A 13795-nucleotide genomic window follows, 5' to 3' on the forward strand; every position below is an offset into this window, starting at 1 on the left:
ATACCTAGTGGTGAAATCACAACTATAATATTAAATATTTATGTAGCAATCAGTTGGTATCACTTTCAAACATTACATAAAGATAGTTTAGTATAGTAAAGTAGTAAAATACTATATTTATAGTACATTATAATTAAGATGCACTAAAAGGGTACCCTATAAAGATTCTTGATCTTTCAGCAATACTTCTCCTAATTTAACCCTCAATTACGATTTTCTGATCATTCGGCTGAGTCAACCAAGGAGACATTACACAGATGTGCATTGTGCAACTATGCATCCTTAGCTATCTCCCTAGACCATGTGAACTGAAATTGAAATAAATTGATCTATTAACATTGGACAACCCTAACCAGGCATGGAGGAAGAGACAGGGCCCCCCCCCCCCCCCCCACTTTTGAGCTCTTTTTCGGCTACCCTCACAGTGCAGCAGCTGGGCGAAATTGGCACCCTCTACTAATATCCAACTTCCTTCATGTCTGACCCTAACTAGAGTGTGAAAACTGTAATAAAGCCATCCGTACCAAATGCTTCAAATCTGCTAAATATTCATGAAAACAGGGGTGTAACAACGGGCCGGCTGACCCCACTGTGCGAGGTGCACCATCTTAGGGGGGCGTCAAATTGATGCTTGAATGTGGAACAATTTTGAAAAACTTAACTACAGTACTAGCAAAACTGTGCATTTTGCTCTAGGAACACACTTTTTCTGATATTTTATCGGTGTATCCGCTATAATCATCTAAATTGTCCAATTTTAGGGAGGGGTGCCAATAGAGACGGGGCACCAAAAGGGGGCGCTTTTTTGCCGGGGGGCACCAACATGCAAAGTTACACAGCTCCACTGCATGAAAGATGGACTATTGATGTGCCGCAAGTGTACCAGTTATGCAGAACTCTGCAGAGGAGTGATGCTGTTCATTTCCATATGATGAGGCATCCAATGACTCTGATAGATTATTATAATGATCTGAAAACTGGCCACAGGCCTAAATATTACATATCAATCAATTTCAATTCATTAATGTTACCAATCTTAAAAACTATCCAAAATATCTAAGAAAGTATTCTCTAGCCAAAGGGCTCAATATTCAAATCTAAATCTTTTTAGATTTTAGATTTTAGATTATTATAATAGAAAAAATGAGGATGCCTTGATTGCATCATATGCCATTGTACTTGAACGCTGTCGTCGCTATTCTAAAATCAAGTTCTGAAATGCAATCAAGCAGCTCAATTCCTCAAAAAATCTGGCTCAAACCAATACTGATCCTGTGCAGCAGGCCTTGTACCAAATTTCAGCATGCACAGGATTCTATAGAAAAACATTGGCAGGGAAGAAGAAAGACACAAGTGTTGCACTCTATGTCTTTGGCCATCTCAACACATGGGTTTTAGAAACAGTATCACATTGTACCTCTAATTGCTCATATTGAGCCATTTATCAGCCTCCTAATAACTTCTGTGAAAGGCCTCGCTGCAAAGTTAGTCCAAATTTAGTTAAATGGAAAAACTGCATGTTAATTTGTAATATAATGGAGTTTATTAAGTAAGTATTAAAATATTTAATACTTTCAACACTACTATTTAACAAATAATTTGAGCCTGAAGATGGCGTTGACGCCAAAAATTTGTCCTTAGACCTAACTTCCTTGTTTCATTTGTCCTTGTCTCTTCTAACCGGATAATATCCAACTATCAGTATTTCAATCATGAGACTAATAAACAGCGAACTACTCCGTTATTTGATATAATGGAGTTTGACTCGATTAACACACTCCATATTTCTAAAAGTTTTCAGCTCTCTTAGCGGCCAATTAGTGCTATGTAGTGCTATGCTTCTGGTAACAATAGTAGCAAATAGCTATAGTATTATTTGATGCGCGGTGTGGCTCAATAGTGCATCGCACTACATTAAAAATTAAATTAAAAATATTTTGATGGTATATTTTTTTTAAGTATTCTAATTTTACATTTATCACTGCTAAATAAAAATACACTTTTTCCTTTTAGTTAAGCGTAACAACTTGACACATGCTTAGCCTTGACACATGCTGTAACCCCTTATCGCGCGCAAAGCCGCAAAAGGCTCTCTTCCCGACCAGCGTGCACAAGAAGTATAATTGCATGACCCGCCGCGCACGAGTGCGCGGCTCCTCCTGTATCGTAGAAACTCTAGTGAAGCTATAGTAAAACTATAGTGAAGCGACAGTGGGGGTCACGCACGTGATACAAAGGTATACAACGTGCATGTAGCAAGCTTAGCCTTAAGCATTATATTTTGCTACACGTTGTATACCTCTCGTGCATGCGGCCGGTCGGCCGCGCTCAAAAGGCACAGGGGGGTCTGAAACCAGGTTTTCGATCAAATGCTGCCATTTTTAGTCAAACGTCGCCAACAGTTGCTCTCGTCCAATGAAATCGCTGCATTTTGCAAGTTAGTATGCATAATTGAATTACATATATTCATATGCAGAGCTTGGCTTACATAATGCAGCGATTTCATGGGACGAGAGCAACTTTTGGTAACGTTTGACTACACATGGCAGCGTTTGATCGAAAACCTGGTTTCAGCTCCCCCTGTGAAGGGGTTACAGCGTGATGTGTCAAATATTTTTATATTATTAATATTAAGATATGAGATAATAAATTACATTTACAGTAAACATTAAACATGTTTCACAGTCGTTGCATTATATTAACAGTTAAATTTGTACGTTTGGCGTTTGTGCTTTTGGCTTTGCAACAGCAAAAATAAACCCACTCAAATTAATTTTATACCTGTAGGGCATTTTTACAAGAATGTTCTTAAAATTTGGGCAGGCGATTAAGTGTTGTTATACGTTGTATGACCCGTTTTAGCGCGATGCACTACTGGGTCGCGCGCGCATCAAATAATGCTTCTCGCAACCGATGCAGATCGGCGAGATGCGAAGGATTGACATCGTGAATCAATATGACCCGCCGCGCACGAGTGCGCGGCTCCCCCTGTATCGTAAAAACTCTAGACAGTGGGGATCACTACGTAATACAAATTAAGTGGAAGCAAACTAGTCGACTAAAAATTTTCAAAAAGATAGAGATTAATTTTAATAATTAAATTACAAAGTAACTAGTTTTTACTAGCCCCATCCTGTATCATGATGTTGTCTCATGTCTATTGTTAATGGGCTAACACCCAGCAAACCCTACCGGCCGGGGAATATCTCCAAAAGTAAAATAGATAGAACCTTCCGGTTTTCAACAAAATGTCCGTCTCGTAAATTTAAAGGAGGCTCCTCAGGAGCACAATTGGGGACAACTTAGATTTTGAATTAAACCGAAAAGTTTGATTTTCGGCTAAATTAAAGATCGCAGCTTTTAAACTTTGCAAAGTCATGTCGTTGTCATGACTACTAAACTAAATGCAGCGTGTGAGAGGTAAACTCGACGTGACGCGCGACGCCAAACGTGCTGTTGAAAATCTATCACCTCTAGCAAGCCCAGCAGGCGGTAAGGTTTTCTGGGTAGGCGAGAGAGCTGAGAATTCATATTTCAGATGCAAAAGAAAGCAGAAGGAAGGGGGGGGAGAAGTGGAAGGGGGGGGAGTTGCAGGGAGGTAGGGGGATGTTTTGCGATATAAAGATATAAGACTTATAATTTCGGCGGAAAATGTATGAAGTTTTAAAAGTCGATTTTGAGGGCGAAGATCGCGTTTTTACCTACCCATCCAAGAGGCCCCTTTCTTGTTGGCGAAATTCTCTACTTTCTTTTGATATTTGACTTGATTGGCGGAGAGTTATGGTTTGTCAAAGTGGACGTTTTAAAATGAAGCGCAAATTCTTTTAGACGCGCCTAGGTTCGGCCCAGCAAACCCTACCGGCCGGGCAATATCTCCAAAAGTAAAATAGATAGAACCTTCCGGTTTTCAACAAAATGTCCGTCTCGTAAATTTAAAGGAGGCTCCCCAGGAGCACAATTGGGGACAACTTAGATCTTGAATTAAACCGAAAAGTTTGATTTTCGGCTAAATTAAAGATCGCAGCTTTTAAACTTTGCAAAATCATGTCGTTGTCATGACTACTAAACTAAATGCAGCGTGTGAAAGGTAAACTCGATGTGACGCGCGACGCCAAACGTGCTGTTGAACATCTATCACCTCTAGCAAGCCCAGCAGGCGGTAAGGTTTTCTGGGCAGTTGTCATACGTTGTATGACCCACGTCACCGCGCACGTTATACAAGCGCGCGGCTCCCCTGTATCGTAAAAAAGATAAAAAGGTTTCCACATAGAGTTAGTAAAACAACCATGGGAGTCATGACGTGATACAAGTAAGCCGTGCGTCATCGACCGTAAGGGGGGACTGTTGTGCAAAGAAACTGCTGCTCACTGCTGCTCACTGCTCACTGCTGCTCACTGCTGCTCACTGCTGCTCACTGCACTGCTATGGAGGACCTTAACAACAGTAAACTCAACCATATCTTCTAATTTGTGGGTAACTTCCTTGGATTTTTCACCAGGAACTTTCGCTAAATCTAGGTAGTGCGCCATCGACAGTGAGCCGCGCGTGCCGACTGTAGGATGGTTTTTTAGCACTAATTTCGGCCAGCACAATTTTCTTCAAAGAAATAGATATTAAGTATTCTTCCCGACCTCCGATTGCAACAAAAAGTGTCCGAAAAGTTTAAAGCATATCCAACCATCAGACATTATGTTACAGCTAAAAGCAGCGTATTTTGCCCCATTTTGATCACTATATCAACTCCGATATCCACTAAATTTTTCGGACAGATGTGAAAGCCCTATTGGAAGGTCGTCGCCAATTTTCAGAATGATCTCATTCAAGGAACTGAAGAAATATCCAAATGATACGACAAAAATCAACGAATTTGGTCAAATTTGGTCAAATTACGCAACTTTTACAGCTAATTTTTCTCCAAAAGCCGCGCACCATCAAATATGGCACCTAGGCGAAACTCACTGATTTTTCCAACAAGGTATGACAAATTTGGTATTGTGAAAATTCTCACAGTCTCTAGAAAACAATGGTACAAAAATTTTAAAAATCCGAGCAAGTTTATTTTTATGGTGCACCCCCTACTAAATCCCTTGGAGGACTTTGCCGCTTCGACGCGCCGCGCAAACTAGCATTCTTGCTTCTTGTCGACGATCGTTGCTTTGCTTCGCAGAGCAACGATCTCGACGGATTGACATCGTCAATCAACTAAATCCCACACTAGGAACTCAACCTAGGCCTATCTCTGCATAGAGACATATCTCTATTCATTATTTTATGATTTCGTATATACTTTGACCAGAACAGAGATATATATAGAGAGATATATATATATATAGAGAGAGAGAGAGAGAGAGAGAGAGAGAGAGAGAGAGAGAGAGAGAGAGAGAGAGAGAGAGAGAGAGAGAGAGAGAGAGAGAGAGAGAGAGAGAGAGAGAGAGAGAGAGAGAGAGAGAGAGAGAGAGAGAGAGAGAGAGAGAGAGAGAGAGAGAGAGAGAGTTAGCAGCAGTGAGCAGCTGCAGTTGGCAGCAGTGAACAGCAGTTAGCAGCAGTTAGCAGCAGTGAGCAGCAGTTAGCAGCAATTTCTTTGCACTGTACTATAGTCCCCTGTGTAAGACGCGCGTGCTGACCATTGAATGGTTTTTAGCAAGCATATTTTGGCAAGCACAATATTTCGAAAACAATAAAAAAAAGTTATAATACTTCCCATGCAATAATTTTGTTCAAATTTGGTCAGCATACGTAAACACTTATGTTTTACTGAACTTAAATTAGTTTGAGCAATTTCGATGGTCAAAATTTGAGTTATTAACGAATTTACACCTATTTTGTCATTTTGAGACCTCTTAATTCTCTTAATCAATGCCAATCTCTCCCAACTAATTTAGGTTCGGTAGTTTAGTATGATTAAAAGGTTCTGAAAAATTTTCAGCATGATTCATGTTGACGGATGTTACTCGTCTAAATTGCTTCGAAGTAGCGCCCGATGGCAAGTGCTACGAAGTAGCGCGCGCCGGGCCAGATCATTAACATTGGTCAAGATTATATTCATGTTCAAGAACCGAAGATATGACCGAATAATACGACAAAAATCAACAAATTTCGTCAAATTACGCAACTTTTACAACTAATTTTGCTCCAAAAGCCGCGCACCATCACATATGGCACTTAGGAGAAACTCACTGATATAATTAGTTTTAGGAAATTTATTTGTTTAGTATTCGAATCGAAAAGGTATTTTAATTGGATTTAGTTTTAGGGGACAAGTGATACAGGTTTATTATTAACAATAAATAAAGGGCTTTTACTAATTCGCTCGCCCAAAAATTATCACGTGTCTTTGGTTCTTACGGTTTTCAACCGAACAAAGCGGTTTTATATAAACCCTGATCCGGATCCCAACTCTGATCCAACCCTAACCATAACCCCAAAGCTATCCACAACCCTTAGTCTAACCCTAACCCGAGCCCTAAACAATCGAATTCGTGTTTAACTAGCCTGTCACGTGACCAGAACAGTTTTTTGCCCATAACTCTCAGGGAAGCATTTTTACTTTAAATCATGGGGGTGGTTCGGAATCAGCGTCCAAAAATACACTGAACAAAAGTACTTTCATATCCTCAGGGCCTTTTCACAAGAATTTTCTTAAAATTTGGGCGAGCAATTTAAGGGGAGCGTAACTAAAGTGAGTTCGATCAAGACAAGATTGTGTTTCGTGCACTCAAACAATATCAGCTCGATCAAATTTGAAACTTGTTATTTTTCCCGTAACGGGCTTTCATACTTTGATAAACTTCATAAATCTAAATTACTGCACGAGAAAGTTTGATTAAAATTCCTGCAGGATGAATCGATCTACAGTTCACAATACTATTATCAATTATCAAAAGAGTCCGACTGATTCGAAATACCGGTCAATACCATTCAAAGTTAATCAGCCGTGATGCATAAAATACCAATAATTTAACTTTAATCTAGAGGGCTTTTCCGTGAACATAAAGGTGCTAACTCCGTGGGAGGTTCCTTACTGATTAAATTTAAAGAGCTGGGTTCTCGGTCTTACCGCTAATTATAGGGGGTGCACCATAAAAAATAAACTTGCTCGGATTTTAAAATTTTTTGTACCATTGTCTTCTAGAGACTGTGAGAATTTTCACAATACCAAATTTGTCATACCTTTTTGGAAAGATCAGTGAGTTTCGCCTAGGTGCCATATTTGATGGTGCGCGGCTTTTGGAGCAAAATTAGCTGTAAAAGTCGCGTAATTTGACCAAATTTGACCAAATTCGTTGATTTTTGTCCTATTATTTGGATATATCTTCAGTTCCTTGAATGAGATCATTCTGAAAATTGGCGACGACCTTTCAATAGGGCTTTCACAACTGTCCGAAAAATTTGGTGGATATCGGAGTTGATATAGTGATCAAAATAGAGTAAAATACGCTGCTTTTAGCTGTAACATAATGTCTGATGGTTGGATATGCTTTAAACTTTTCGGACACCTTCCTTGTAAGTCTATGAGTAAGCTCACCAATTTTTGTTGCAATCGGAGGTCGGGAAGGATACTTAATATCTATTTGTTTGAAGAAAATTGTGCTGGCCGAAATTAGCGCTAAAAAACCATCCTACAGTCGGCACGCGCGGCTCACTGTCGATGGCGCACTACCTACTAATTAACGACCATATTAAATGTTAGTCATTTGGACTTTTGGAAAATATTGGAATCAGAACGGATAATAAAATAAGGATCATAAAGTCAGGAATCATAAAATTCCGAAAATAAAACACCCGGATCATAAAATCAGGAAGGTAAAGGCCCCGTACATTATGATTATATTAATGCAGATAGTGGTTCTAAGGTGATAGTGGTTCTAAGGTGTGAGGATTCTTTATGATTTATACAAATAGTGGTTCTAATGTAACTGACAGACGTGGGTACAGGAGCCTGCAATCTACATCGACAATTTGAACATTGAAACATTTAAACAGAAATATTTAACGAAAAGTCAAAGTGTAACTCAATCGTCCATAGCTAATAAGATGTGACCACCGCTGAGATCAGAGTAGTACCACATGCAAGATCAAGCTCGCGAACATGGACAACTTCTAATTGGACACTCTGTACTGTCCCTAACTAGTATGCAAAATGGAAATTTAAAAGTCTATGCTGTAATCAGAACTTTTTGTGCGGTTTGTCCTGAAATAAATTAGATTTTTAGATGAAAAGACAAAAATAGCTATCCGATCCGATGTTATGTGTGAACTATTTCTCTATTGGGATAAAACATAAAACCTTTACAAAGCTGAGTCATTAATATGATTGGAATTTAACCAAATTTTCTAATTAATTAACAAAAAATAATGGTCACAATTAAATAAAAATTACCATAACTAGAAGAGCATCATGTAGCAGACGAAGATTGCAGCTAGGTATTGATAAGCAGATCTAGATCGCAAACTGGCAGTGTTTCCTGAAATGTTGATATGAAGATTATATTGGATCGATTTGGAAGGGATGCGATTATACAAGACATACTAAATACCTTACACTTGTCATACGTTGTATGACCCGCCGCGCACGAAGTGCGCGGCTCCCCCTGTATCGTCAGGAAACGACCGTGGGGGTCGCAACGTGATACAACCTTATAGTGTATGTACTAAGAGCGTCAACTTGCGGGTGAACATTTTATGTCTCAAAACCCAACATATTATACATCATTGGAAAGGTCTCAGTGAGTAGAGTCGGTTGGTACCAAGTTTTGGGCAAATGGCTGTTCCTAGCGGAAGTTATAACCCGTCAAAGTCCCAAAAATGATCAATTTAGAAAATGGGGCGGGACATCGTGTTATTACACAAGACTTTATTTGAACGAACACCATTTGGAAGCGCTACTTTTTAATTTTGCCTTCTGTCAATTTCTGTCGTCGGATTATAAACTATATCATCATTTTATTGCTTAACGACTGCTTTTCTTGCTTATTAGTATTACAGTTACAATTACTGTACTAAAAAAAATCTATCAAAAATTATTTACTAAATTGTAAATAAAAAAATTAAAAAACGCCCAAAAATAATTTTTGATTTGTAATGGTTTTGAATGCCTTTTATTTGATCGTTAGTTGTAATGTCCGTTTAAAATTATATCCGCTCTCGCAATATCCAGTAATTGTAAACAATGACCGATCAGGTATATCATATATCAAAGCGCCCCTACTACACTACTAAATACTATGCACTAAATCGCTCGGATGATGATTAATCACTCTACACTCGACGACTGTCACGTGACTTTTTCAACCCGTTCTCTAGCTAGTCCTGAACGACTATTAAAATGGTCCCCTAGCGCGCGAGATATCGGCGAAAAACTGTCTCGATCACGTAAGATTACCATATAAGGAAATTGGTCTAATTTCTCGTTAGGGTAAGGGTTTCAGCATATCAATATGCTTCATTTAGAGATTAGGTTAGGGTTGGGATCAGATTAGAGGGTTAGGGTTTCGAATAGGCATTCATTTCAGAGCCAACTAGAGGACGTGTTAAAAAGTTACGTGACAGTCGAGTGTAGAGTGATTAATCATCATTCTTTTGGTGAGGCATATAGGGACGAATAGTTAATATATACTGGCAGTGGCTATATATCAGTATTTCTTACCTTCGGATTTCGTAGTTGAGAATGCGTACTGTCTTACTCCGTTGTCCAAGTTAAAGTTCATCCACTCTTTGTTTATTTCCCACGCATCTCTCCAAGACGAAACTCCTGTGCACACTTCGTTGGAAGGTTCGAAAGTGATCAGTAACTCATCGTTACAACTGATCTTCAAACCCATTGTTCCGTGCGTTTCTACTTTGAAGATCCTAAAACCATCATCATCTTTAGCGGGCAAATCAACAGGAAGGTCTAAAATTAAATCGTCTCCGTCTACTCCCGTACACTTAATGAAACCATATTTTGGTGGATCTGTGAACTGTAATCTGAAAGCCCCTGCATTCATGCTGTTATTGGTTTGATAGTTGATTCTCAAATTTCTGAGATTTCCAATCGTCAGATCAGTCTTCATATAAACATCCGCTCGGTTGGGAATTTCAATCTGTTGTCTATATTTCTTGTCCTTCCATTGACCTGAAATTGTGGTGTTTAAAAGACATATGACAATTATAAATGGTACTTCTCAGTTCTCAGTCGAGTAGAAAATATTATAAAATCTAGCTTATATTACCTGGAATACTGGGATCCGCTGCATCACTGACAACTAGACAGAAAGCTGCAAAACCTAAAAACGAGAGGCTCTGCATCTTTATGTCGTCATGAGCCTACTGAAAAACAAAAAAGAAGAGGAATAAATACGAATTCATATTTTAAATTTACCTTTTATATTGGGTCAGACATTAACATTGTAATTTGAATTTGAATTCGTTTAGGTTACACACCGTTTATAAAGTTCGAATAAGGACAACAAAGTATATAAGGAAATCGAGCTAGCCTATAATAGACTCAACTTTCAGAAAATGAAAAAAAAATGTGAGTTTCTTGTTTTAAACAGCATTTGATGAAAAATTTTGCCCCATGTTTTAAAAGTTTGTTCGTTAATAATACTAGCAGGATTCAGGAACCCGTCTAACTCTAACCTTAAATTTAAATTTAAAATGGTGTTAAGACTCAAGAAACTAAATGTCTAAAATAATCACAGTGCTGGCAAACATGACTGATGACTGTGTCACTTATACTCACCATACTATTTACCCCCTTTACTATTATATTTATACTAGTGGGTGCACGATAAAACTAAACTTGCTCGGATTTTCAAAATTTTTGTACCATTGTTTTCTAGAGAATGTGAGAATTTTCACAGTACCAAATTTGTTATACCTTTTTGGAATGATCAGTAAGTTTCGCCTAAATGCCATATTTGAATTTGATGGTGCGCAGCTTTTGGAGCAAAATTAGGTGTAAAAGTCGCGTAATTTGACGAAATTCGTTGATTTTTATCGTATTATTTTGTCATATCTTCGGTTCCTGAACATGAATCATGCTGAAAATTTGAAAAACACATGAATAAGGAAGATCTTTAAACGTGTGTTCTTAAGCTCATTCATACGAATACATGCTAAATAACATGCTTGCTTACATAAATTAAGTGTGCGAAAACATATGGTTGATATGCAATATATGTTACAGGCCCATCTTACTAAATATAAAGCGAGACAATATATATAATTATATATACTAGAAACCCGCTGGCCGCTAGTCGAAAGCTTTGTTCGAGGATTTTTTTAAAATCAGTTATTATATGTTTTAATTTCTTTTCATCATCTAGCTCTGTTATACTGTAGAAAGTATGGCTTTTATTTTGCAATGTCGACAACGTTGTTATACTATAACAACGTTGTCGACGTTGCAAACGTTGTCGACGTTGCATACTTATAGAATTTGGATTCCCTAAACGATACCTTTTACCGCATCTGTTCATAAACACTAACAGATTGAAGCTGCGGCGGAATGACAGTCTGAGGGCGGCCCAGTAAATAAATAATTGCACGAACCAAAACATTTTAATCCGAACTTACTGATCAAATATTTACCACAAAATAATGACTAGACTGTTATACTCAAATACACGACAGTAATCACAGTTGAAGAGGACAGTGCAAGATTCGTTTGATATAATTATATTCAGTATTTGGTCATACTTGATGCATACCCCATTTCAAATCTTACTATATATAAAGCGAGACCATATATATTTATCCGTGCCATTTTACTGACACCACGTTATCAACTTTAACGCGAATTTCCGCAAAATCCATAAAAGATATACAACTGAAACTTTTTTGACTGGGTCAAATGCTTTAATAGCCTCCAAATGCCTCCGCATGAAAAAATGAAAAAATGGCCAAGAAATAGGAGTTTTAGAGCCCAAAATTTGGTACCCCAAGTGGTGTCAAAAATGCGAATTAAATAGGTAATAATTATTTTAGTCGCTAGAGTCTTGACACCATTTTAGGGTTATACGGGTTCCTGCTAGTTTAACTAACCTACAACAACATTACAATCTTACTATATATAAAGCGAGACGATATATATATATATATATATTTATCTGTGCCATTTTACTGACACCACGGCATCAACTTTAACGCGAATTTCTGCAAAAACCGTCAAAGATATACAACTGAAACTTTTTTGACTGGGTCAAATGCTTTAATGGCCTCCAAATCAGCATGAAAAAATAAAAAATTGGCCAAGAAATAGGAGTTTTAGAGCCCAAAATTTGGTACCCCAAGTGGTGTCAAAAACGCGAATTAAATAGGTAATAATTGTAATAATTGTTTTAGTCTCCTGATTCTTGACACCATTTTAGGGTTAGACGGGTTCCTGCTAGTGAGTATAATGATTATTAAAATTAAAGTATTATATATATGCTTACTGCACTTAGTTTGTTTATTCGAATATCTGTTTAATTATTTAATACAAAAAGAGTTGAAATAATTGATCACAATTCTCGAAAATTGCAACGGAAAGTCACTACATAATTTTAAGTCCTTCCCCAGAAAGAGAAACACTCAGAGCTAAGTCCAAATATCAGACCAAGAGACCCGACACGTGTGGCCCCACTCATGACTATAGTAAGCAGTATTGATATAATTTTCTGGGACAGGCACCGTTAACTTTTAAAGTTTTAATGTATCCTGGATCATCGACAATTTAACCTCATTAATTCCGTTATCAGATTAAAAATTTGACCAAAACCCATAATCATGGGTAGAGTGGACCGCTGCCAGTGTCTCTCTTTCCCAAACAAAAGGAATTGATATTACTTTGATTGACCGTTCTCAAATGTAAAATGATACCGAGAATGAAATCGGTCGCTCGCTTTTCCCATTCATTCACGGCTTACGAATTGTAATAAGTTTCGATTGATTACATCAATCAGATGCTGTAAAAATCTCTTTGGGTTGCGTTCGGGTCGATACCTAGTATTTCGGGGTAAGGGTGGTAGTTATTAGTATTACTTATTGAATTAGCTGAAGTTTATTGAATCTTCATTGCCGAGTACAGCTGCCTTTGGGTAGTTCTTCTTAATCTATTACAATTGTAAATGAATGGGAAAAGCGAGCGACCGATTTCATTCTCGGTATCATTTTACATTTGAGAACGGTCAATCAAAGTAATATCAATTCCTTTTGTTTGGGAAAGAGAGACACTGACAGCGGTCCACTCTACCCATGATTATGGGTTTTGGTAAAATATCATCTCTTTTTGATTATAATGTCAGGGTACTTTATAAAGTCGAAATATAAACTGATATCTTCATTAATAAGGAGGAAGTTTCAACGATTTCGAAATTTTTCCTTTAAAAACATTTCCTTGTGTTTAGGGAAGCATATCGGTCGATCACTGACTGAATATGCCACTTAATACTCATTCAAGTTGGCATTAAATTCATATATAATGACATTAAACTGTCGTGGCAAAGCAGAATTTGTTGGAAATCACGAATGAGCTAAATTCTCACCTTTCGCACGTGCAAACTTTGAGCAGACGTTGCGTGAGCATCCAATATTGAATCGCCGTAAATTTTTGCATGTAATTGTTTTATATATAGCTTAATAAGCATGCAAAGTTTCAAAGTATTTCAAGAAGAACTGTAATCACAACGGCACTCTAAAGTTGACAGAAAATGACGAAAACAGCAATTTTTAGTGATTTTAGCGATTTTCTATCAATTTGGGCGTGTCCCAACGTGTGCAACTTTTCGATTTTCAACTTTAAAACTAGCCTAATGCACAATTTATACCTATA

The 13795-nt window shown here is 37.7% G+C and overlaps 1 protein-coding gene across 1 annotated transcript; it reads right to left on the reverse strand.

Annotated features, from left to right (window-relative positions):
- Positions 1-7669: 7669 nt before the first annotated feature.
- LOC134815702 (uncharacterized) lies at positions 7670-10308 on the reverse strand. Its single transcript, XM_063824281.1, has 4 exons — positions 10212-10308; positions 9647-10114; positions 8381-8465; positions 7670-8191 (listed from the first exon to the last, which is right to left on the reverse strand). The coding sequence occupies exons 1-3, from the start codon at positions 10285-10287 to the stop codon at positions 8386-8388; spliced, it is 624 nt and encodes a 207-aa protein (XP_063680351.1). The 5' UTR covers positions 10288-10308; the 3' UTR covers positions 7670-8191; positions 8381-8385.
- Positions 10309-13795: the final 3487 nt, after the last annotated feature.

Source organism: Bolinopsis microptera, chromosome 5 (genome assembly GCF_026151205.1).
Source record: "Bolinopsis microptera isolate Bmic1 chromosome 5, MBARI_Bmic_1.0, whole genome shotgun sequence".
Taxonomy (NCBI): domain Eukaryota; kingdom Metazoa; phylum Ctenophora; class Tentaculata; order Lobata; family Bolinopsidae; genus Bolinopsis; species Bolinopsis microptera.

Excerpts from the sequence above, each read along its gene's own strand:
- LOC134815702 (XM_063824281.1), bottom strand. The coding sequence starts at position 10,287 with ATGCAGAGCCTCTCGTTTTTAGGTTTTGCAGCTTTCTGTCTAGTTGTC. Across the intron at positions 10,115-10,211 it reads AGCGGATCCCAGTATTCCAG|GTCAATGGAAGGACAAGAAA; the intron begins GTAATATAAGCT and ends CCACAATTTCAG. Across the intron at positions 8,466-9,646 it reads CTCAACTACGAAATCCGAAG|GAAACACTGCCAGTTTGCGA; the intron begins GTAAGAAATACT and ends TCAACATTTCAG.